This window comes from Telopea speciosissima, chromosome 4 (assembly GCF_018873765.1).
Source record: "Telopea speciosissima isolate NSW1024214 ecotype Mountain lineage chromosome 4, Tspe_v1, whole genome shotgun sequence".
NCBI classification, from domain to species: domain Eukaryota; kingdom Viridiplantae; phylum Streptophyta; class Magnoliopsida; order Proteales; family Proteaceae; genus Telopea; species Telopea speciosissima.
Window position 1 is genome coordinate 70,690,966 of NC_057919.1, and position 22,851 is coordinate 70,713,816.

The following is a 22,851-nucleotide window of genomic DNA, read 5'->3' on the forward strand; positions in this document are numbered from 1 at the left end:
GGCAAAACGAGGTAAAAGAGGGGGGGGTAGTGGCAGGTAGGGTAGAGCTATGCTGGCTAAGATCAAAAGGGGAGTCGTTCAATGCAATTGGGTAAGGTGAAGGTGTGTTCTCTGGGCCATGATAGGGAGCAAGGTCTTCAACATTGAATATATTACTAATCCTCATATCAACTGGCAAATCAATCACATATACACTGGCACCAATCCTTTGATTACCTTGAATGGGCCTGCCCCACGAGCATGGAGTTTGCTCGCTCTTCCTCTAACAAACCTAGTCGGATGGATCCGGACCATTACCATGTCGCCTTCTTTGAACTCCTGCAGCCGACGGTGAACATCTGCATAAGATTTATACTGATCATTGCTAGAAGTAATCCGTTGTCTTATCTCTGTATGCAAATCATGTAAGCGATGTGTAAAAGACTCGGCTGACTCACTAACTCTAGAACTGACTAGTGCAGGGGTAAGATCTATGGGTGCTTTAGGCTGTGTGCCCAAGCATATCTCAAAGGGAGACAGACCAGTCGACCGGTTCTTGGACATGTTATAGGCAAACTCAGCATGAGACAGGACACGATCCCAAGTACCTAGACTCTCTCACCTACGAAACATCGAAGAAGGTTACCAAGACTCCTATTGACAACCTCAGTCTGACCATCAGTCTTCAACACAAACTGCCTTAGTAGAATTTTCTGTTGGGGCCATTGGTGAAACTTCAAACACAGTCAATGCCACTTGCGTTTGAGTTGACATGTTCAGTAGTCCTTGTGGTTGTACAGTCGATGTGGTCACCTTTGGTTGTAACCCTTTTAGAGTAAACAAATGGAATAGACGGTGTCAATCAGGTAGGACACACGAGTTGTTTTCAGGTTCAATCCAACCTTGTCGCTCGTCCAACCAATTACAACTTACTGCAATAACGCTCCTTGGAGATGGTACCGGCTTACACCAAGCAACGTCAGAGTATGAGGAACACTTAAATTTAACAAAGACTGGACCTGTAGGCATGATGCAAATCTCTCCTGACTGGGACAACATATCCACCACGGATTGTGAAATAATGTTGTTATGTCACTTCTCATCAACAATTAATATGGTCGTGCACCCATTGGGTAAACGAACTCGAGTCTTAAAAACGAATGGAGGTGGGTCTTTCGAGGCTTGGTTGGAGCTTGCCTCCGCCATAGCTCTGATACCAGTTAATGTAGTCCTAGATAGGTAGGAGACCTACTAGGAGCTAGACAACAGGATCAATCGCAAAAGGGGTTGCTGGTTCGAATGGACAGCACTAGGATTTAGGTTAATTCTAGGGTTTAGGATGGGAATTTGGGAATGGGTCTTATATGGCTTTAATATGCAGGTCTAGGGTGCTTTTATGGCATATAAATAATAGGATTTGGGAAGGCTTTAAAATTCTGCAATTTTTGGACAGAATTGAATTTTAGGTCAAAATTAGAGTTAAGTTAGGTTTAGGTTAGGGTTGTCTTATATGGTAATGATAGGCAGGTGTAAGGAAGTCTAATGGTATAGGTTTTATGATGTTTGAGTGAATGGAAGTAGGTTAGATGAGTTGGACAGCAAGATAAGGTTATTGGAGACAATTCCTAATGGAGGTAGGAGTAGGGGATTCTAGGGTTTAGGGTGGTGGGGGTTTGATGAAACTTGGATCGAGTGTCAATAATGATGTAAGGGATGTATGCTGAAAGTTTGGTTTGAAACTAATGGACAGATCTGAAGTCATCAGGGAATCCTAGTTAAGTTAGGAGTTGCAGGTTTAATGGAGATTAGGGTTTGATGGATGGAGGGGAAGGATATATGCAAGAAACTAAAATTACTTACTGGTTTGATCTCCTTCAAAGGCAGCAGCAGCAGCTTGAAGAAGCTCGATTGAAGAAGAAGAAGAACCTCCCGGTACTGGACAGACGCAAGGAGTCGTGAGAGTCCACTCACCCTAGCACCTTGAGATCCACAAGGCAACACTCACACAAGGGAGCAATAGTAGCAACAAAGGCAGCAAGCATAAAGCTGAGTTTTTATTAATCAAATTCGTATTCCATACTTGGCCCCCTTACAATCTTATATAAAAGACTCAAAATTAGACTCCTACACCAAAAAGGAAAGGTCTAACCTAATCCTTAACCTATTAGGCAACTTAAACTAACTAGGAAACTAAAATACTAAAAGAAATAGACTCAAAACATGGCTGGACTTATAGAGTCCTAATCCAACCCAACTTACATCACATGACCACTTAAGTTGTCACATGACCACTTAACCAAGTCACATGATCACTTAAACTGAACCAATTGGATACAACCAATTTGAACCAGTTCAATTAAAAAAAACATAAAAATAAACCACGTATTGGGCTAATCCCGTATGCAACCTATGTATCCTTAGCTTAGGCTCATTAAAGTGGCCTAATACATAGAAAACCCTTGGGATCAAAGGCCCAACATATATATAACCCAACCCTAGGCCTATTTCTAAAGAAATAAGCCAATTTCTATGATGAACCTGCATTACTTGGCTACTCAAAAGGGCTACAAATGTTATCATCTTCTCACTCGACGTGTGTTGGTTACTATGAATGTGGTTTTCCAATTAGTCCTTGGCTTATTACCCCTCTTCGACATCTCTTCAAAGGGAGTCTGGTACAGTTGGTGAAGATGTGCCTTCATTGATTCCTCTTGAGTCTTCATAGATTCCTCTCGATATTGATAGTTGCCCCTTGGATGACGGAGGATATTTCAGTTCAATGGGAGGTAAAGACAAAGGACTGATCAACCACACAATAACAACATCAACCGGCCTTGCGGGTCTCTTATCGAAAACAGCAAATTGACACCACCACCAGTGCACCAACTCTACCCAGCCAAATGCCATCTCTTGTTCTAGGTTCTACTGCATTTGGTAACATTATTCCTCCTAGTATCACTAATCCTTCTCTTGATTTACCAATTCCAATTTGAAAAGGGGTAAGAACATGTACTCAATATCCCATATCCCATATCCCATGTTGTTTCATATCACTCTGTTTCTCCTTCATATCGTATGTTTATGTCCTCCTTATCTTTTGTTTCTATTCCTCAGAATTGGCAGGAGGCACTTGCAGATCCTTAGTAGAAAGAGGCCATGCTTGAGGAGATGAAGGCACTTGAAAAAAATGATACCTGGGAGGTTGTGTCTCTTCCTCCAAATAAGAGACCTATGAGTTGCAAGTGGGTGTTCATAGTAAAACAGACGATGAACAGTATTGTGGACAGATACAAGGGTAGACTTGTCGCTAGAGAATTTACCTAGACCTATGGGATTGATTACCAGGAGACCTTTGCTCCTGTGGCAAAAATGAATATCAATCGGGTCATTCTTTCCTGTGCAGTCAATCTGGGGTGGGAACTGCAAGAACTGGATGTGAAGAATTTGTTCCTCAACGGCGAACTTGAAGAAGAAGTATACATGGAAATTCCTCCTGGTTTCTTTTGTCAGAAAACTCAGGGAAATGTTTACAAATTGAAGCGAGCGTTATATGGGCTGAAACCATCACCCAGAGCTTGGTTGGCAGGTTTCATAAAGCCATGGTGTCATAAGGTATACTCAAAGTAATGTTGATCACACATTGTTTATCAAACGTTCGAGTAATAAGATCATAGTTCTTATCGTATATGTTGACGATGTTGTGGTCGCTGGAAGTGATCTTGGTGAAACAACCCAGTTGAAGGCTTACTTGGGTAAAGAATTAAACATTAAAGATCTCGGGAATTTATGCTACTTCCTTGGCATCGAAGTTGCTCGCCGAATCTCTTAGCTCTATAGGGTACCTCTTGAAGCATTAGTCTCAAATGGGAACACAAATCCTCTGGGATCCAAACTTCCCCCATACTTATATTTCATAAAGCATCTTTATCTTCGCCAAACCTCCATAACCAGTCCTAGCATTGATTCAATCATAGGTTTCAATCCCCTCAACCCAATCATCAGTACTTCTTTGGCTTGAAGTTCCTTCCATCTTAATGAATGGAGTTTCTTCTCACAACACATCATTTCCCATGAAACCCCTTCAGAAGTTTCTCTTAGTGGTGAAAAATTGTGTCAACTTCGACATAGACATTTAATACACCAAAAGATCACAGTACGTATTAACCAATATCAATGTGATTCTTCCGCTAATCCAGACACAGAACGGGAAGACTTTTCCACTTATTCAAGGTATTCATTTGGCCTGAACCTGCCACTGCAACCATAATCTCAAAATAGTTTTCCTAGCAGTCAATTTGGAGTTTAGAGCGATGCCATCTTCGGTGGCCGCTTGTCAAAGCCATGAACGTGCACGCCCACTTCCTATTCACATGCATGTCAACTGGACTGGCGTCCAGTCGAACTATTCATTCTCGAAAACAGAAGGGGTGGGGGGGGGGGGAAGAGGAGAGGAGAGAGAGAGAGAGAACTTCCGATCAAACCAAAAGGTCCCCTTAAATCTGAAATCCCATGAGTAGTAAAGGACAAGACGTATAATAAGAAGCGGAGATAACTGATAACCTGGAAAATCCTGGCGAAGTTCTCCCTCTTTTCGAGTAACTGGCTCACGGCAAGGCCAGGAATAAAATCAGCCAATCTCTCGTAATCCGTCAATAAGTTCCAGATAGTTTCAAGGCTGGCATCGATGGCGATTCGGGATCGAATTCTCCGGGAGTTGTTGCCAAGCTTCTGGATCTCGATCTCGATGTCGACACCGTCTCCTGAGAATATGGAAGGAGGCACGGTAGACAGCGATGAACCCGAAATCCCAGGCTCGTCGAGGAAAGAAGGACCTGTATTGCTATTAGCAGAAGAATCTGGGGCTGATTTCATTTTCAATGTGCAGAGGAACTCGGGAGAAGAGACTAGGGTTTTAGGGATCCAGAAGACACTCGAATTTTTGGTTTTGGTCGGAGGCAAACATGGGTGAGAAGCTGAAGCAAGGACTACCGCCGGAATCTGCGAGTTGGTCCTGCTGCTAAAGACTGAGAATGGAATTGCATTCATGGCGTTCACCGTGGGGACTTGTGGGTTTACTACACCCAATTTTAAATTAGTAACAACATTTAATCAAGGGAAATTATCAGCGCCACCCCTGCGCTATCCCCTACGCGTTAGTGATCTACGATCAACCTTTTCTTGTTGCTGATCTATGATCACTCTCTCTCGATGGTCGAGCTGATTTACCGTTGGCGCCCTTGTTGAGTTTTGGTTTTCTTGCTGGGCGCGCACCTGACTCTTCATTGGGCTCATCCGTTGTTTGTTTGAAATACAGATCGTCTTTATATAGCGGTATGCCTTTTCTTTGTGCTGGTCTAAGACCACCCCTGATTTACAACCAGCTTGGGGTTGAGCTGCTCTACGACCACTCTCTTCCGGTGGTCGAGTTGATACCACCCTTTTATATAGGGCTAAGACTTTTCTCGCTTGTTGCCTTTATTTAATGTAGTTTTTCTTACCTTCATTTTAAATTAAAAATAAAATTAAAATCTTTTTTTTGGGTGAATAAATTAAAATCTTAAACATAAATAAAAGAGGAACTTAATTTATATAATTTATTTTACTATTATATAAATAATATAATAGTAAAATAAATTACAGATTTCATTTTAATATAGAACGAAAAGAAAATATTCTGTTTCTCACGAAACAAGAGATCCAGTTTATCACAAATCTGAGACGGAATGAGAATGTTTTTCAGCAGAAGGTGTTCAGTCTCTTTGCTTGTTTGCTTGATTCTCTGACTACCTGATTATTGTTTGCGTTGAGAGCGAGGACCGAGATAGGGAAATGCATTAAGCCTACGCTAGGGAATTTGACGAGACTATTACTGAGACTATTCTATTCCACTATTGATTGACCGATCGATACAAGGGACTATTCTACCTTGGTGCATTCCTGACCTGACTTGGTATTCTCTTTAGTCGGAGAAGGCTAGCTACCTACAGTAAGTTGAGAGGATAGTTTTTGCAACTCCACTGAATACCAAAATTTCAATTCTGGCCCAAAAACTAACGGATTAACTGAGTCGAATTAAAATGACTCCTTTACACTAAAAACATAAAAAAAAAAAAAAAAAAAAACCAACCCCACCTCTATTTTTAACCTAAAATAAAAAACTTCAAACAAAACTGTAAAACGAATTCTTTGGAGCAGAGAAGTGCAGATCAAGGGAGAAAGGAAATGGGTAGACGAAAAACCCTAGATGTTTTCTTTGGATTCGATCGAGTGTGAGCTCTTGAATGTGTACAAATTCTTCAGTTTCTGTGTGAGTTTCTTTGGTTATTTAGACTTGAAAACCAGGAAAAAATCATGGGAATTAAGCCTTTTCTTGCTCGGAGAAAGAAATTGTTGCCAAAGTCGCAGTCGCAGTCGCCTGCAGGGTCAAACCATTGAAGTCGATGGAACCCTTTTGAATCTGGGCCAGTTTTGTTCGGATCTTTATCTTCTCAATTACACTGCCCGAACTTGACGTAAAGTACATCTAACAGAGGAGGCAGAAATGACTATCCTACCCCCTACCCGAACACACTGCCCGAGGTGGGGTCCACATGGGGTCCATCGGATCATTATCACCTACAATTCTGACACCCTCCAATTCCCTACAATCCCTCACATGGGAGTGAAATGACCACTTACCCATTGCCTTGGGAAGTGTGTCCAGGCAGTGGGTAAGTGGTCATTTTAGCTCCCATGTGAGGGATTGTAGGGGGATTGGAGGGTGTCAAAATTGTAGGAGATAAAAATTCGGGTTCACCTCCCTCTATTAGATGTACTTGAAGTCAAGTACGGTCAGTGTAATTGAGAGGATAAAAATTCGTTTTGTTCACACAGGCAAGGACCCAGATCAAGGAGCTCGAGAATATTTTCTAGAAATTCGATGTGAATGGCGATGGAAAAATTTCTTCGTCTGAACTGGATGCGATCATGGGGACTCTTGGACATCCTACGACGGCGGAAGAGTTGGAGAAGATGATTAAGGAGGTTGATTCAGATGGAGATGGGCACATTGATCTGAATGAGTTCATTTAGTTGAACACGAAAGGGGCTGATACTGTGAAGGTTCTTGAGGGTTTGAGGAATGCTTTTTTGATATATGATATTGATCGAAATGGGTCTATTTCACCTGAGGAATAACAGACTCTGTTGAGGAGTTTGAGGGACTCATTGCACTCCAATTTTAGTAGCTTTTGGAAATTGATTATGTAATCTGTGCATTGTGATCGGTAAGGGTTTTGAACAATGGAGCAAATGGGCAAGCTGGAAAGAAAGGCGGAGGAAATCCTAACCAGAATATGGGTATGAAGGGTGGGATAGATCAAAACAACATGGCAGCTGCAAAGATGAACGCCACCGACCATTTGGGTGGTGGGCATATAAATGTCGACGAGGTTAAAAAGGGAAATGACATCAATGCCATATTAGTAGGGCTAAATGACCATGGCCATAGTACTGGTGTTGGCCTTGGAGGTAATGGATTAGGGTTTCAAACCCAGATGAACAATGGCTTCCAGTGAAAAATTGGATCTGAAGAAGATGATTGAATAGCTAGATTTGTCCGATGTGGAGAGGGTGGTGGCAGGGTTGCAGGGGAGCGAGAGAAGGAGGGTTGGAGGAGGGGTGGTGGCGGCGAGGCAATGTGTTGTGTCGAAAAAAACAACAGAATGAAAAGAAGGAAAGAAAAAGAATTTAAAAAATAGAGATATTGAATAAAAGCAAAGGCAAAATTGTCTTTAACAAAAAACTAACCTGCTGACATCACTAATTAATCAGCTCATCTAGTTGGGCTGTGAAAGGATAACTTTCCGACACCTCAATGTATTAAAATCAAATTTAAAATAGAAGAAGACAAAATGCTAGTAGGCCACACTCTCTTAGAGTAGCAGGTCTCATATATATCTAGGGGTGTAAATGAATAATCAAAATCCGTTTCTGTATCCGTGTCCGTATTCGTTTAGCACTATCCGAATCCATCCGAAAGCTAAACGGATGCGGATACGGATAGGCTATAGCTATCTGAAAAGCTATATTTACATGTAAACGGATAAAATATCCGATCCGTATCCATGTCCGTATCCGTTTAGCACTATCCGAATCCGTTCGATAGCTAATCGGATGCAGATGCGGATATAGCACTATCCAAGCCGAATCCGATCCGTTTACAGCCCTATATATATCTGGTCTTATCACGGCATCATTGGGGGTGTCTGGGGTTCTCGCAGCTCGTTGAGTCTCAGGTCTCATATTCTGGTTTCATCACTGCACTGGGGTTTCTCGTAGTTCTGTTCCAGTCATATTACCATCACCAGTCGTCATGGCATCTGCATGCTCTCTCGGTCGGGCGTCTCGTTCTATCCTACAGGTCAGAGCTAGGGCTTTTCTTCCTTCTCTTCGTTTTTAATTTCATATACTTGGTTCGAATTTGTCGGACGGATAACGCTCTATGTTTCTTTACTTCAAATTCTGTTAGGATAAACTTAAAAGCTCATAATGTTCGTTTCACTCATTATGAATCCTGAGTCTCTATAATGCGTTCGCAGGGAAGCTTCGGCAATGACATTCCGTATGTTCATGATTCACAAATGATTTCTCGGTGTACGCCCGTACGACTTTATTTTTCTTTAGCTCCAAGTCCAACAGTAAGCTGCCTTGGAAGAGGATTATCATCATGCTCTCAACATGCCTCACCACTTCGTACTAAACAAATTTCTAAATTGACTTCAGTTCGACATCGGAGAATGGTGTGCATGAACTCTGTGGGAAAAGTAAGGGCTTGATTTGTTTAGTTTGCTAGCAGTGTGTATTTATGAGAAACTAATATACTTTGCGGTAAGTGGGTATAAGTAGGCTGAAAGGTATAAGGTATACCAAATCCATGGGCAAAAGGAACATTATCTTTACTAAGAAGCATTATCAGGATGAGACCATTTTCCTGCTTTTTCTAAATATTGTCTTAAATTTTAGTGCATCATAATCAGATGGAATTATTTTTGAATAAATGCAGACCACGTTGGGGAATTAATTATGAGGGACAAAAACTTACAAAACTAACATTCAGCTATCGTTCTTACTTCCCAAAGTACATATCTCGAGATTGAAGCCCCTGTAAACACTTTTGACCCCAGTATAGTATGATGCTTGAAAGCATTAAAAGTACCTAAAAGGTGGAAAACTGAAATACTTATTTCTTTTTTATTTTTATATGTTTGAACCTTGTGCCACGGGCTGTCCCAAGGTGTGATGGTAAATGCTCAGGCTACCTGTGTGGAGGCATGGGTCTGTATCCGAAGATGGCTACTTTGTGCCAAAAGTGGCAAAGGTTAGAACCACCCCTCCTGGAACCCTGTGAACGTTGGACTTGTACTGGGCATGGCTTTTTATTTGATCCTTGTTGCAAGGGCTCTTCACTAAAGGTCAAAGTAAATTTAGTTGGAAACTAATACTATTAGGGATTTTTATCTTCAGGACTTTTTTAAAATCTAGCCAGCATAACCTTAACTGCAATTAAGGCTTCTAGGTCACAGTAATTCATTGATTATGCTATTAGTGGCAATCTTTGTTATATTGATTGATTAGAAAGATAAGAATACATTTATTTTGTAGTAGCATATTCTTGGATGAACTTGAATGTCCATTTATAACTGAAACATGGTATGCATCTGTGAGTTGTCAGAAAACATTAATTCTTGGAGGATCTTTTGCTTAGTACCTTAGACATGACCCATTATGCATGAATCCACTTCCCTAGCAATTATGGAAACTACTAAAACATGGCACTTTGTTGAGACTGGAATCAACAGTAATATTGGTTTTGAATGTAAACCAAGCGCCCAGTGATGGAATTGAGTGGTGATGTTAAATAAAGCACATCTGCTGCATTTTTTGCATGTCATTGTATGACTCTTAAGAAGCTTGGTATTTATCCTCCCCAAACCCCGCAGTGGCGGGAGCCTCGTGCACTGGGTAATGCAAAAGTAGACTTCGAACCAGTGAGAAACCAGTGAGAGATCGATTGCAGCCAGGATCAACACGATAATGATCTATTAATGGTGTGCAACAGCAGCAAACACTTGGATCAGCAGCAAATACACTCGAACAAGGTAGCTTGAAGGAGCAACAGGAGTCTTCAATTGATTGGCTTGCAGCAGTAGCAATCTTGGAATTAATTGGAAGTAATTTCGGATCTTCAGTTGAGTTAGTAATTAATGGTTGCAGACACACACAAAAGCAGCAATGGGGATCGAGTAGGTAGGGGAATGGGCTTCTCACCCTGGGTCTCTCACCCAATGCTATCCCAGCTGTTGAAACATGGAATTTCTTCCATAACCGATGGCAACAAAGCTTGAAAATTCTTTTCCCCAAATCTGATACTTCCTTACAATAGGGGGCCTATAAATAGCTTAGGCAAGCTTACAAAATAGAAGGTAGAAAATAGAAACTTCCTAAAACCAAAATAGAAGGTAGGAAAATAGCAACTAATGAAAAATAGAAACTAGCTGAAAATAGAAACTACCAAGGCTTTATAGATCTAACCTTCTAAACAAGCAAGGAAACTGTTAAAAAATTATTTATCCACCCGTGTCTCCCTTTGGATAGTCCACCGTATTAGAGCTCCTGTATGATATACATATTGTTTCCTTCATTTCCTATAAGGTCGGCCTTTTAGAGGAAGCGGTTCTAACATGGTATCAGAGTAGGCAGGGGTCACGGTATCGAGTCCCCCTGAGAGCAGGCAGGTGTTAAAAAATTATTTATCCACCCGTGTCTCCCTTTGGATAGTCCGCCATGTTAGAGCTCCTGTATGATATGCATATTGTTTCCTCCATTTCCTACAAGGTCGGCCTTTTAGAGGAAGCAGTTCCAACAGAAACAAAAATAGAAACAAACTGAATTTAGAAGCTACCAAATATGCTTTCTAAAACTGAAAATAGAAACTACACTATGGCAGCATTAGGAGAGAATTTTTCTCCACATGATGGGTCCACAAAATCTTCAAAAAATATCTCCACACAAGGAAAATATGGGCTGTGTCACTGTTCAGGTGAACAGTATTTTGGTCTTTTAACTTCTTTATGCTTCACTCTGGGCTTGGACTGAGGCTGCCTTAGGTGATGCTCCATCGAACTGGCAAAAACTTGCCACATCATCAAACTAGGCTGCTTCTTACAGCATCCACAACCTTGCTGGGCTGGTTTTGGGACTTGTTCCTGCGAGTACATATGGACTTGTGATTTACATCACTGGGTATGCCCTTTACTTTCCTTTCATTCAATACATGCAATTGTGGAAATTGAGATAGATGAAGCTGAGTCGGGTCTTGAAGTCAATTATTGTAAAATCCACTTGTTTCTATTTTGTTATATTATCCTAGAAGATGCAGTTACTCCAATTAGCATGTCGCATTATTTTATCAAGTTATGAATCCTTTAAGCTTCAACATCCCCCAAGTGTTGCAGGTTGATATTTTCCACTTTGGGTCTTATTTAACCACAACAGATTTACATGGGCGTCTACGCTAAGTTAGTTTGGATTCTGACGCCCTTGATTTAATTCAATACTCTTCTAAGCATAAAATCTTGTTTAATGGTATTCTCTTCTGTTTAACTTGGGGTTGCCTTTTTGCAACTACACATTTGGTAGGAAATAAGTTTAAATCCTGCAGGAGCCACAGATCTTTTGTATCTTCTGAGGCTGCAAGATCCTTTATGTAGTGGAATAATATCCTCAACAACAACAACAACACAGCCTTATCCCAACTAAATGGGGTCGGCTACATGGATCCTTTCAAAAACAAAGTGGAGAAAACTGAGATCCTCATAAAGGGAAAGGAAAGTAAGAGAAACTTAAAAGAATTTGGATAAGAAAGGTAAGTAATGGAAAATGAAAGATGAAAGTAAGAGGAAAGAGGATAGCCCAGGAATTTAGGAAAATCTCAGCTACACCATGTTGATAACGTGGATCTTTGCCCTCCAATAGGCTCTATCTGGGGTTATACTTGGTACAAGACCCAGACTATGTATGTCATTCTTTACAACCTCACCTATAGTCATTTTAGGCCTGCCCCTAGCTCTTTTAGCTCCTTCAATCGGCATCAGATCACTTCTCTTTACTGGGGCATCCCCAGGCCTTCGTTGTATATGACCAAACCACCTCAGGCGACATTCTCGAAGCTTGTCGCTGATAGGGGCAACTCCCACATCCGCTCTAATACGTTCGTTCCTCACTTTATCCTTCCTAGTTTTACTGCACTTTCATCTTAACATCCTCATCTCTACAACACATAGCTTTGCCTATATGGCACTTCTTAACTGCCCAACATTCCTCCCCATACATCATAGCCGGTCGGACCTCTCCACATCCGCTCTAATACGTTCGTTCCTCACTTTATCCTTCCTAGTTTTGCCGCACATCCATCTTAACATCTTCATCTCTGCAACACATAGCTTCGCTATATGGCACTTCTTAACTGCCCAACATTCCACGCCATCCTGTAGAACTTTCCTTTAAGCTTTAAAGGAATGTGTCGATCACACAGAACTCCGGTCGCACCTCTCCACTTCATCCATCCTACTTTAATTCTTTGTGAAACATCATCTATGTCACCTTCTTTGTGTATGATAGACCCCAGATATCTGAAATAGTCACTTAGCGGTTATCTCTCGCTCCTCAATTTTCACCATCTCATCATCATCCATCATAGTGTGACTAAAGTTACACATCATATATTCTGTCTTTGATCTGCTAATCTTAAAGCCTGTTGTTTCCAAGGTCGATCTCCACAACTCTAACTTAGCGTTAATCCCTGCTTTTGTCTCATCCACCAAAACGATATCATCGGTGAAGAGCATACACCACGGTACCTCGTCTTGGATGTTCTTGGTTAATTCATCCATGATAAGCGTAAACAAATAAGGGCTTAGGGTTGATCCTTGATGTAACACAACCATTATTTGGAATTCCTTGCCCTGGACACCCACAGATCTCACACTAGTCACCACACCCTCATACATATCTTTAATTACCTCTATATACTTACTCGACACCCCTCTTCGCAAGAACATGCCAGATTAAATCTCTAGGTACTCTGTCGTAGGCTTTCTCCAAGTCTATAAACCATATGGAGATGGCTCTTGACTGGTTTGCTTTTTGATATCCCAGATGTTTAACCAAGCTTTTTATGCAAATCAATCTCTTATTGTAAACACTCCATGTGAATTGTCTTCTGAGATTCCTAAGAGCTTGGAATATCTTGTGAGATCCCCACACCAAGAAATTGTCTCCTTATGAACTTTATTATTTCCTCCAAGGAGGAACTTTGATGAAATTTTATTACACAAATATTGCGAAGGAGGTCTTTGTGCTTTAAGCATCCTTTTATCAATCCCTGCTGTCTAATGGGCATGTGAATTTACTGCTAAGTTTGGAATTAATGAATAATATAATTAACATTTTTCTGCAATGTTATCAATCCTTTTCAGTATTTTTGTCCTAATGCATATTAGTCCATTTCTCATTGACTTCAATTTTTGGCTGAATGGAGTTTAAATTCTATTTTGGTTTAATTTGACTTTACCATGGCATTATAGGGAGTAGAGCTGCAAGCAAAAGTAACAACAAAGTGCTTCTTTGATGTAGAAATTGGAGGTGAGCTTGTGGGTAGAATTGTAATGGGCCTATTTGGGGAAGTGGTTCCAAAAACTGTTGAGAATTTCCGTGCCCTGTGTACAGGCAAGCTTTTCTTCTATGCTCCTACAAATTCCAAAGGCTTTTCTTTTCCTCCTTAGATGGAAGTATTTTTGTCTAAATCCCATGGTGGCTACATGATTGTGGACTAACTTGCAGCATTTGGACTGGCAGGAGAGAAAGGTTATGGCTATAAGGGATGCTCATTTCATCGTATTATTAAGGATTTCATGATCCAGGGAGGTGACTTTACTGAAGGAGATGTGAGTTTTACTTTATGGAGGACAGCCTAGCTTTCTAGATTTCTACGGCTTAACTATAGGGAAAGGTTTGGATTGGTTGGGCTTACAAATTATAAGAGAACAAGAAAAGATATCAGAAGTGAAAAACTGCTTTGGGGCTATGAAAAGTAACCTTGAGAAAGAAGAAGAAGAAGAAAGGAAAGAGAAGAGATAAAGGGGACAAAGGGGGAGAAACAATTATGTGAGCACATCTCACACAGATTACAATTTTATTCCATCACTAGAAGTGTAGAGATCACATCCTTTATATAGTCTATCTGTGCAAGGAAATAGAGCTTTGTAACTACTGTAGGACTCCTAACTTGACTCGCATCTCAAAGGGGAAAAAACGATCATAAAAAGATATTTTTAGATCAACTTAAGACTCATCTAAATAATTTTAAAAAAAATTCGAGGTTCCTCAAGATTTAGAAGGTAAATTAAATTTGAACCCCCATAATACATAATATTTTGGGCTTTTACAACAACAACAACTCAGCCTTATCCCAACTAAATAGGGTCGGCTACATGGATCCTTTAAAAAAAAAAAAAAAAAACTAACTAGGGTCGGCTACACAAATCCTTGCCGTCGAATCAGCTCTATTCGATGTCATACTAGAAACAAGACCTAAACTATGCAATATGCATGTCTTTCCTCACCACTTTTCCTACAGTCATTTTAGGCCTGCCCCTAGCTCTTTTAGTACATTCAATTTGAATCAAGTCACTCCTCTGAACTGGAGCATCCGAAGGACTCCGTTGGACATGGCCATGCCACCTTAGACGACTGAGGAGAGGTCTCACTATATCTTGAAAAAATGGCAGTGTAATTTTAATTTTGCAAATTACAGTCGAAATGCCTTGAAACAAAAGCCCGTAACCAGATAAGATTGAAATAGGCTTTTTTCTTCACTCCCGATTGCATGGTTGTCTTTCCTCACTATATAGGGAAGAAGTCTCACTATATTTTGAAAAAAAGGTCAGTTTATTCCTGAATAGAATATGGTTTTGATTGCGTACAGGGAACTGGAGGAATCAGCATCTATGGCCCTCGTTTTGAAGATGAGAACTTCAGCTGTAAGTACTGAATTGTGATATGAAGCAGTTCTGATGGAAACACTTACCTCGTCAGTCATAACATGTGGGGCAACTTCTTTGGCTAGGATTCTCGAGCCTGGCTCACAGTGTAGAGTACTGCTTAGTGCTTACACTTTGCATTGTGAACTAGTGCCTCCTGTCTCTTTACTTTTTCTTTTACAGAATGACAACTTAGCTGGAAAAGGTCTTCCAAGTCATTTGTCTAATTACTGTGGTATCTAAGCTGCCATTCCATTAATCTTTGTGCCATTTTGCAGTGAATCACATTGGACCTGGAGTGTTGAGCATGGCTAATGCAGGTCCGAATACCAATGGGAGCCAATTTTTCATTTGCACAGTAAAGGTAGCTGCAACTTTCTCATTTCCCTAAATGAAACTGCCATTTCCTGTTGGTTTTTAATATTGTTCTTTGATTCAGTATTAGCTACTCTCCTGCCTGCACTAATCTGGGAATTTTATAACCTGCTATTGATGGAATTGTGGCAGTTATGAATTGTGATTGCTTTGATTTTTAAGCTTGTATATGTCAACTCTCGGGACATCAAAGGAGTATTTGCAAATGGTGTGGTTGACATAGAAAAATCCAAATCTATGAGAGACCGTACCTTTGAGACAGTTGCAAAATAGTCAAATAAACAGTGTGGCAGTTTATCAGTTTATGTGCAGGGAAGTCAACCCAACCTTTTGATAGACTGCCACCTTGAAGATTTTATATACCAAAACTCCAAAAGTACCTTTGGATGGGTGTGGCCACTAAAATCTATCACTATGTTTGGGTAGTAAGGATATAGCGAATAATCGTGAAAGAAGGATTCTGAGAGTTTTATGGGTTCAATCTTGTGGGGCTATTCTGGCATTAAGATCTCGTGTGGACTCACTAATCTGGTTCCATTCACTTCTAGCCTGTGTTGAGCACCATATATATGGTCATCAGATTTGATGTTTCCTCATCCAACCAGCCCCACCACCACCACCACCCACTTCATTATGTGGTTCAGAACATTTGAAATTAGGAAATAAATAATCATCTATTGTATGGTAGGACTCTTCCTCATCTAGTTCCTGTTGTAATGAATTCATATTGATCTCGTTGATTTGCATTTTGTAGACTCCATGGTTGGATAAACGTCACGTTGTGTTTGGGCATGTCATTGAGGGAATGGAAGTCATGCGGAAGCTTGAATCCCAAGAAACCAGTAGATCAGATGCCCCACGGTTACCTTGCAGGATTGTTAACTGTGGGGAGCTGCCCATGGATGACTGATTATTATTTACTCAGTGTCAACTTGGGATTAGAGTTTTCTGTTAAACAGCCTTGGTTTTTGATTGCTCACCTCTCTTATTTTGTGTTACAACTTAGACTACCTTGTGAGAGTGGATTCAGGAACTTGTTTTGCTTATAAAACGTCAGGATGATGTTTCTTGTGTGATTCTGTTTCCAAGATGTTATTGTTGATTAATGTCATATTTCTAACTGTATATGAGATGCTGTACATAGAATCAACTCATTATGTCAAACATTTGATGTAACAGCATCATCATATATCATATGTGGTCTTAAAATTTATGATATGGGCTTGAAATTTGATGCTTGATCATCCAAGTCCAGCCCCAACTCCACCACCTACCTCATCCTGCAATTCAGAATATTAATCATCTTTTGTTAGAAATTTCCCATCTAGTTCCTGTTTGGAGAAGGTTTTTCTTCACCCACAGTGAAGGAAACATCCACCAATATACCCGTCATTATTACTCTCCCCTTCCCTATTTGTTGGAGGCCCGAAATGTCATTCACTATTCCCTGCACCCATCCAAGCGCAATGATGGCCATTGATGCATGGCTTGAGGAAAACTCGGTCCTTCCTAGTAAGTTAAGTTGATCTTATTGGGTTTCATCTTATAGACAACATGGTCGGATAAACGCCATGTTGTGTTTGGACATGTCATTGAAGGAATGGAAATCGGGCGGAGTGGGTAAGATGTCTTTTAGACACTGCAGGATTGTTAACTGTATAGGCGAGCTGCCATAGATGGCAGATAATTATGCTTAATGTGGACTTAGGACTAGAAACTTAGTGGTGGGATGATGAGGTTCAAGTAGCCATTAAGGTTAAGAAATCTAGTTTTTAGACATGGAAAATGTCTAAGATGAAGAGGATTTAAAAAGGTAAACTTTGTTAGATGGGTTTCCAATAGAAGTGTGGAAAAGCGTAGGGATCGTTGGATCTTGGTTAACTAAGTTGTTTAATAAGATTATGAACTCAAGAAATCTATTAGATAAATGGAGGAGAAGCATTGTAGTTCCATTTATAAAAATATAAGCGATATTCAAAGCTATAGTAACTATAGCGGCATAAAACTAATGAGTCATACTATGAAGTTATGGGAGAAACTAATATTATGGATAACCAAATTGGTTTTACAAAGGAAGATCAACTTTGGAGTCAAAAGAAGGAGATGAGGATGTCAATCAACATTAGAATCAAAGTAGGGATAAATGTCAAGTTGGACTCATGTAGATCAATATTGGAAATTAATCAAAAGGTTTTAAGATAAGTAGAACAAAAACAAAGTATATGGTGTATAACTTGACAATAGGACTGATATTGAGGTGGTGATACATGATGATACGGCGATACCGCAAAGTGAATAGTTTAGGTACCTAGACTCAATCATAAATAAAGGAGACATTGAGGATGATGTTGCACAAAGAATTAAAATATGATGGATGAAGTGGAGAAGTACTCGTCTGGAGTGTTGTGTGATCAATGAATTCCTTTAAAACTAAAAGGAAAATTTTATAGGACAACTATACGGCCGGCATTGATGTACGGAGGCCTTAAGATGCTCTAGCACAGAGGAGTGATTTGATTCAGATTGAAGGAGCTAAAGAGTCAAAGGTAGGCCTAAAATATGTCTAAGAGAAGTGAGGAAAGACATGCATAGGTGGAGCTTTGTAACAAGTATGGCTTTGAGCAGAGCTGATTGGAGGGGAATGATCCATGTAGCCAAACCCATTTAGTTGGGGTAAGGCTGAGTTAATCGAGTTGTGGACTAAAAGTTCTTATTAAAACAGTCTATTTGTTTTCTCAATTTTCGGGTAGTCTGTTTCAACTTTGACAGTCTTTTCAACATGGATTCCAATTTTCTCTGCCTATAAAATTGAAGGATGACTGTTCTTGTGTGTGTAGAAGCGCGCAGTTCTGTTTCCACTATGTCATTATTGATTATAAGAGTATACAAGCTTATGAGATATCAAACATAGAATAACACTGTTGCATTAAGAGATGCTGCGTGCCCATTCTGGTGCTTAACAAGCTTCATTGGAAAGCTAAATTCTCAAGAACTCAATTGTTGTACGTACAGTAGCAGGAATATTTATGATTTTTGAATTAAAGAGTGCTTCATTATTCTATTTGAACATGGTTCATTTGGGATAGTGGAACGGTAGACCAGCTTGGTCCAAGTAATATTGTACCCGAATGAAGTACATTGAATGGGGTCAGCTACATGGATCATTACCCTCCAATCAACTCTATTCAAGGTCATACTTGATACTTTACCCAAAAAAACAAAAAGGTCATCCTTGATAGGTTATTTCAACTTGGATCAAATATTCTGATCCGACTGTTTTAGAGTACGGATCTTCTGAACCTTGCCCTGCTGTGAAACAGGCTAGTCTGGTAATTCAGTTGTCTCTCAACCACCTCCTTCAATTTATATTAAAGTTGATCTGCTTCTCTCTCTCTCTCTCTCTCCTTTCCCCCCCCCCCCTCTTTCCCATATAATCTTATAATAACAGTTTAACATTTCCATGGTAGAGCATATATAGCCTATTTAACATTCTAGTGTGACATATCCTATGCCCACTAGTTAGTGCTATATATGATGCCGAAAAGCACCATTATTTATTAATTCAAAATCCTTCAACAAAACCATGGTTCCAAATCATATTTGAAATTGCTTCGCTCTTGTATTATGTCTTGATTTGGTGCAAAAGTAAATCAACACTCTCAATTCCCATAGTTTAGATCCCCCTGAAAAACTTGTTCCATGGATTGCTCTGACTGTCACATTCAAAGTGAGGGGGAAAAAACACAAAGGGTGTTTTGGTCAATTTGATATTTTGAATGTTACTAATAAAAAATGGATAGCTCAAAGTCTTAGGCTGTGCTTTGGTATGCATTCTTGGAATGCATTCCGGATCGATTTTCAATTCTCGGATAAAAAAAAATTGCTTTTATTGTTCGAGAATGCAAACTTGGCATAGAATACTTTCCAAGAATGAATACCAAACACAACCTTAGTTTTTGGTGTTCTAAAAGTTGCAGGCTACACTTTAAGGGACAAAAAGCAAAAAAGTTGATGAAACGCTGCACACGTGTTTGTCAAAGGTTTGAGGTAATAATACATAATCTATATCCTGCAGTAATAAACAATCAAAACTATCAATTTGAATCACCTCCTTCTTCTTTCTTTTTTAAGGAATGGGTAGTGAGAGTTATGTGAAAAATGAACAAATGATGTGTTAAACAGGTTGCGTTCACGAGGCTCAAGCCATTGCAGGGTTTGGGGAGGCTCATAATGTACACAGCCTTTAATACTGCTTTCGCAGAGAGACTGTTTTCTAGACTCAAATCCGTGACCACTGTTCGGTACTGTTCTATTGTGAACTGTTGATAAATTCTTAATTGAAAATCATCTACCATTCCCTCTTGATCCAAGTCATGCTTGCTTCATTCTTCCTCAGCCATGCAACTAAACAATCATGAGTCAAGTGATAATTCGCAAGGAGTGGGGGGGGGGGGGGAGAGGTTGTCTGCTGGAATTTTAGAATTTGCCCAGGCTTGATTGGCACCTTGAACTGCATCAATTTCTATTACTGATTTGATTTTGGTCACCAATTTCCAATTATTAGCGATTGATGTTGGTTTTTAATAAGGTCTTCAAATGATTGAAAGAATGGGCTAATTTACAAATTTTCAATTAGATACTGTGAAGTGTGGTTTTTTTTTTTTCCTCCTCTTTCCGGATAGATAGATATAATGAGAAGTGTTAATTGTTCTTCTAATTAAATTCAAACTATTTTAGAAAACTTCCTCTTAATTAAATTTCTGTTTGCTTTTCCTCTTATCATAAGATTGGATTAAGTAACGATTAGGGGATTATTAATTAGACGCAGAGATGGAGGAATGGCCGCCTGTCCACACAAGGTCTTCCATCTTGCTGCTAGCTAATTAATTATTATTAATCATATTATGTCTAAAGCAGAAAAAACATAACACTTTTAATTAACAACACAACGTACAGTTCCTCGCATGAAAGAGGAAAGCTGCAGGAACTGAACATGTAGTACCATAAAGGGACCCAAAAAAAAAAATAGTGTAACACTAGTGGGGATAGATATCACTGGAACATTGATTTGAAGAACTAGCTAGCTACATGATAGGAGAGGAGCTGAGATCTTTCAGCTTTTGCATATATATAATTACTAATTATAAGGCTTATAGTAATAAATCTAAGCAAGGACAAAAGTTTGGACAGCAGTGGATTGAAGAATCTGTTCCAACTGATCATGATCTCCAAGTAGTAGTCCACCTTGACGTTCATCTTCCCATATCTCAGGCAGTGCTTCCTTGATGTTGTGAATGCTACTCAAAGCAAGGTCCGCTCCTGGAACAACTTCGGAGCTGCCCACCTGTGTATTCCAATGCCATTATTGCCACCCACACACACACACAGAGACAGAGAGACAGAGAGAGAGAGAGAGAGAGATCCATTTTTAATTAATTAAATTTATGGGGGTATGTATGAAGCATATTGGAATAACTTACAATAACTGTATGAAGTCCTGCTGCTTTCCCACTTGCAATGTTTCGAACACTGTCATCAAAGAAGATCTTTTTTGTTTTTTTTGGTGGGGTTGGGGGGGGGGGGGGTACTGTAATTAGTACTGATTGAGGAAAAAAGTATACGTTCGTTTGTTGTTGCTTCCATTCCATTTTCAATGTTCAATGTTCAATGTTCCATGGATGGAAATTTTATGGAAGCTCAAACAAAATCACATGGCCGGGTATTTGCTAATTAAATGATGAGGCACTTAGGAATTGAGAATAGGCGTTGCTGTGTTTACCGTCTTGTTGGGGTCGATGTTTGCTATTCTAATAGCAGCTTCAAAGGCTTCGGGAGAGGGTTTACAGATGATCCGTGACTTGGAAAATTCACTGACATCACCACCATTGCAGGCATTACCATTACCATTACCACCACCACCACCACCACCACCACACAAGTGATCATCATCAATATCATAGTGAGATTGTAGAGGTGGATTTAGGGTCTCGAAGCATATGACGCCTTCAAAACAATCTTCCAAACCCAAACCTTTTAGAACTTGAGCTGCATGAGCTTTGTCTGCATTGGTGAAAATCTGCACAAGATCGATTGAGTTGCCCAGTGGATCAATAACCACCATTGGTATATAGCTCTACTTAATTTTAAGGAACTAATCAAGTATATTTATTTATTTTGGATAGATAGTGAATTTATATATATTTAATTGAGACAGGGAGAGAGGGAGGAGTGGAGAACAGGATATATATACAATTTTACGTTGGGGCATGGAAAGAAGAAGGTTCCTCAACACTGGATCAGGTTTGAGAGTGTCGTCATAGGGTAATCTCCCATGAACATTTCTATGAAATTCATCATCATCAAATTCATACCCAATTGCCTGCATAATCCACACATCCAAATTAAAAGTGATCGATCCATCCATCCATCACCATGCGCAATTAATTAATAATTAATAATCATTAATGCTTAATTACCTTGAGACCAGCCATGGTTGTGCCATATTCTTTGTACAATTCCAAGCACATCCTGGGCACTTCACTTTCTTCAATTTGCAAGTGTTGCAACATGTACTCTATACGTACAACACATTTTTATATGCAAATTTAAATCCAAAATTTGGTATTTATTAATTAATTAATTAATTAATTGTATGTTTTTGTATAGACCCGGCCACTACCTACTGACATACATACATATACATACATACATACCTTGAATGTTTTTGCGACAAGCGAGATTGAGACCGGAACTCATGGGATACAAGGTATCATCCATATCTGATCAGAAACAGAGAGAGGGAGAGTGAGAAACATCATCAAAAATTAATCTTTCATATATCCTACTTGAGATATATAGAAGCAGTACTAGGATATATTTCTGGACATTACCAAACAGTAAACACTCGTATTTGGATCCATGCGACGAACTCCCATCGCCTTCCATCCTCCAAAATAATAACTTCTGCAAAAACGAGTTTATTTAAGATCTGTTCGGGCTTTAAAGTGGGGGCTATAACAAGTAAAATGAAGACAATTAAGTCGTGAAGAAGAAAATTAATCAAGAACAATCTGGTGTCAGGGCCGCCTTCTTTTAAGTTTCAGGGAAGTCCTTTTTATTAAAAGGCAATGATATTAAGAATAATGTCTTAGGACTCGGCCTAGAAAACCATCCCACAGATTTCCAATTTATGCAATATCTGTTAAAAAATATGACAAGGTGAAAAAAACATAAATTACAAACAAATGTAGGAAGAAGGGAACTGAAGAAAAGAGAGAATCCTTCCTTCTTTAATAGACTCAACTTGAATATGGTGGAAACAAATAAACAAATATATGCAGAGAAGGTATGATCAAATCAAATTGAAAGTCATTAAAAAGACGAAATCTTTTTGATAAAATAAACCCCAAAGAAAATT

The 22,851-nt window shown here is 39.6% G+C and overlaps 3 protein-coding genes across 5 annotated transcripts; 1 reads left to right on the forward strand and 2 right to left on the reverse strand.

Annotated features, from left to right (window-relative positions):
- Positions 1 to 4,213: 4,213 nt before the first annotated feature.
- LOC122659619 lies at positions 4,214 to 5,025 on the reverse strand. Its single transcript, XM_043854717.1, has 2 exons — positions 4,540 to 5,025; positions 4,214 to 4,234 (listed from the first exon to the last, which is right to left on the reverse strand). Exons 1-2 carry the CDS (start codon positions 5,023 to 5,025, stop codon positions 4,214 to 4,216), a joined length of 507 nt encoding a protein of 168 aa, XP_043710652.1.
- A 3,229-nt stretch (positions 5,026 to 8,254) lies between these two features.
- Positions 8,255 to 16,507, forward strand: LOC122660149 (peptidyl-prolyl cis-trans isomerase). 2 transcript variants are annotated; one of them, XM_043855335.1, is made up of 7 exons: positions 8,255 to 8,380; positions 8,559 to 8,783; positions 13,605 to 13,746; positions 13,876 to 13,964; positions 15,005 to 15,059; positions 15,338 to 15,423; positions 16,189 to 16,507. In XM_043855335.1, exons 1-7 carry the CDS (start codon positions 8,333 to 8,335, stop codon positions 16,342 to 16,344), a joined length of 801 nt encoding a protein of 266 aa, XP_043711270.1. In that variant the 5' UTR covers positions 8,255 to 8,332; the 3' UTR covers positions 16,345 to 16,507. The 2 variants fall into 2 exon arrangements, with proteins under 2 accessions (XP_043711270.1, XP_043711271.1); XM_043855336.1 differs by having other exon boundaries at positions 13,605 to 13,662.
- A 4,031-nt stretch (positions 16,508 to 20,538) lies between these two features.
- LOC122660148 (uncharacterized protein C24B11.05) lies at positions 20,539 to 22,399 on the reverse strand. Of its 2 annotated transcripts, XM_043855333.1 has the most exons (7): positions 22,325 to 22,399; positions 22,148 to 22,213; positions 21,911 to 22,008; positions 21,685 to 21,813; positions 21,214 to 21,510; positions 20,915 to 20,980; positions 20,541 to 20,778 (listed from the first exon to the last, which is right to left on the reverse strand). In XM_043855333.1, exons 1-7 carry the CDS (start codon positions 22,377 to 22,379, stop codon positions 20,599 to 20,601), a joined length of 891 nt encoding a protein of 296 aa, XP_043711268.1. In that variant the 5' UTR covers positions 22,380 to 22,399; the 3' UTR covers positions 20,541 to 20,598. The 2 variants fall into 2 exon arrangements, with proteins under 2 accessions (XP_043711269.1, XP_043711268.1); XM_043855334.1 differs by lacking the exon at positions 22,148 to 22,213 and having other exon boundaries at positions 20,539 to 20,778; positions 22,325 to 22,367.
- Positions 22,400 to 22,851: the final 452 nt, after the last annotated feature.

What these genes read in the sequence shown, in the direction of transcription:
- LOC122660148 (XM_043855333.1), bottom strand. Translation starts at nt 22,379, where the DNA reads ATGGAAGGCGATGGGAGTTCGTCGCATGGATCCAAATACGAGTGTTTA. An exon ending in TTGTCGCAAAAACATTCAAG is followed by an intron (nt 22,009 to 22,147) that starts GTATGTATGTAT and finishes TTGTACGTATAG; the next exon opens with AGTACATGTTGCAACACTTG. An exon ending in CAGGACTTCATACAGTTATT is followed by an intron (nt 20,779 to 20,914) that starts GTAAGTTATTCC and finishes TGGAATACACAG; the next exon opens with GTGGGCAGCTCCGAAGTTGT.
- LOC122659619 (XM_043854717.1), bottom strand. Translation starts at nt 5,025, where the DNA reads ATGAATGCAATTCCATTCTCAGTCTTTAGCAGCAGGACCAACTCGCAG. An exon ending in ACTTCGCCAGGATTTTCCAG is followed by an intron (nt 4,235 to 4,539) that starts GTTATCAGTTAT and finishes TTATGGTTGCAG; the next exon opens with TGGCAGGTTCAGGCCAAATG.
- LOC122660149 (XM_043855335.1), top strand. Translation starts at nt 8,333, where the DNA reads ATGGCATCTGCATGCTCTCTCGGTCGGGCGTCTCGTTCTATCCTACAG. An exon ending in CGTCTCGTTCTATCCTACAG is followed by an intron (nt 8,381 to 8,558) that starts GTCAGAGCTAGG and finishes ATGCGTTCGCAG; the next exon opens with GGAAGCTTCGGCAATGACAT. An exon ending in TGAAGATGAGAACTTCAGCT is followed by an intron (nt 15,060 to 15,337) that starts GTAAGTACTGAA and finishes GCCATTTTGCAG; the next exon opens with TGAATCACATTGGACCTGGA.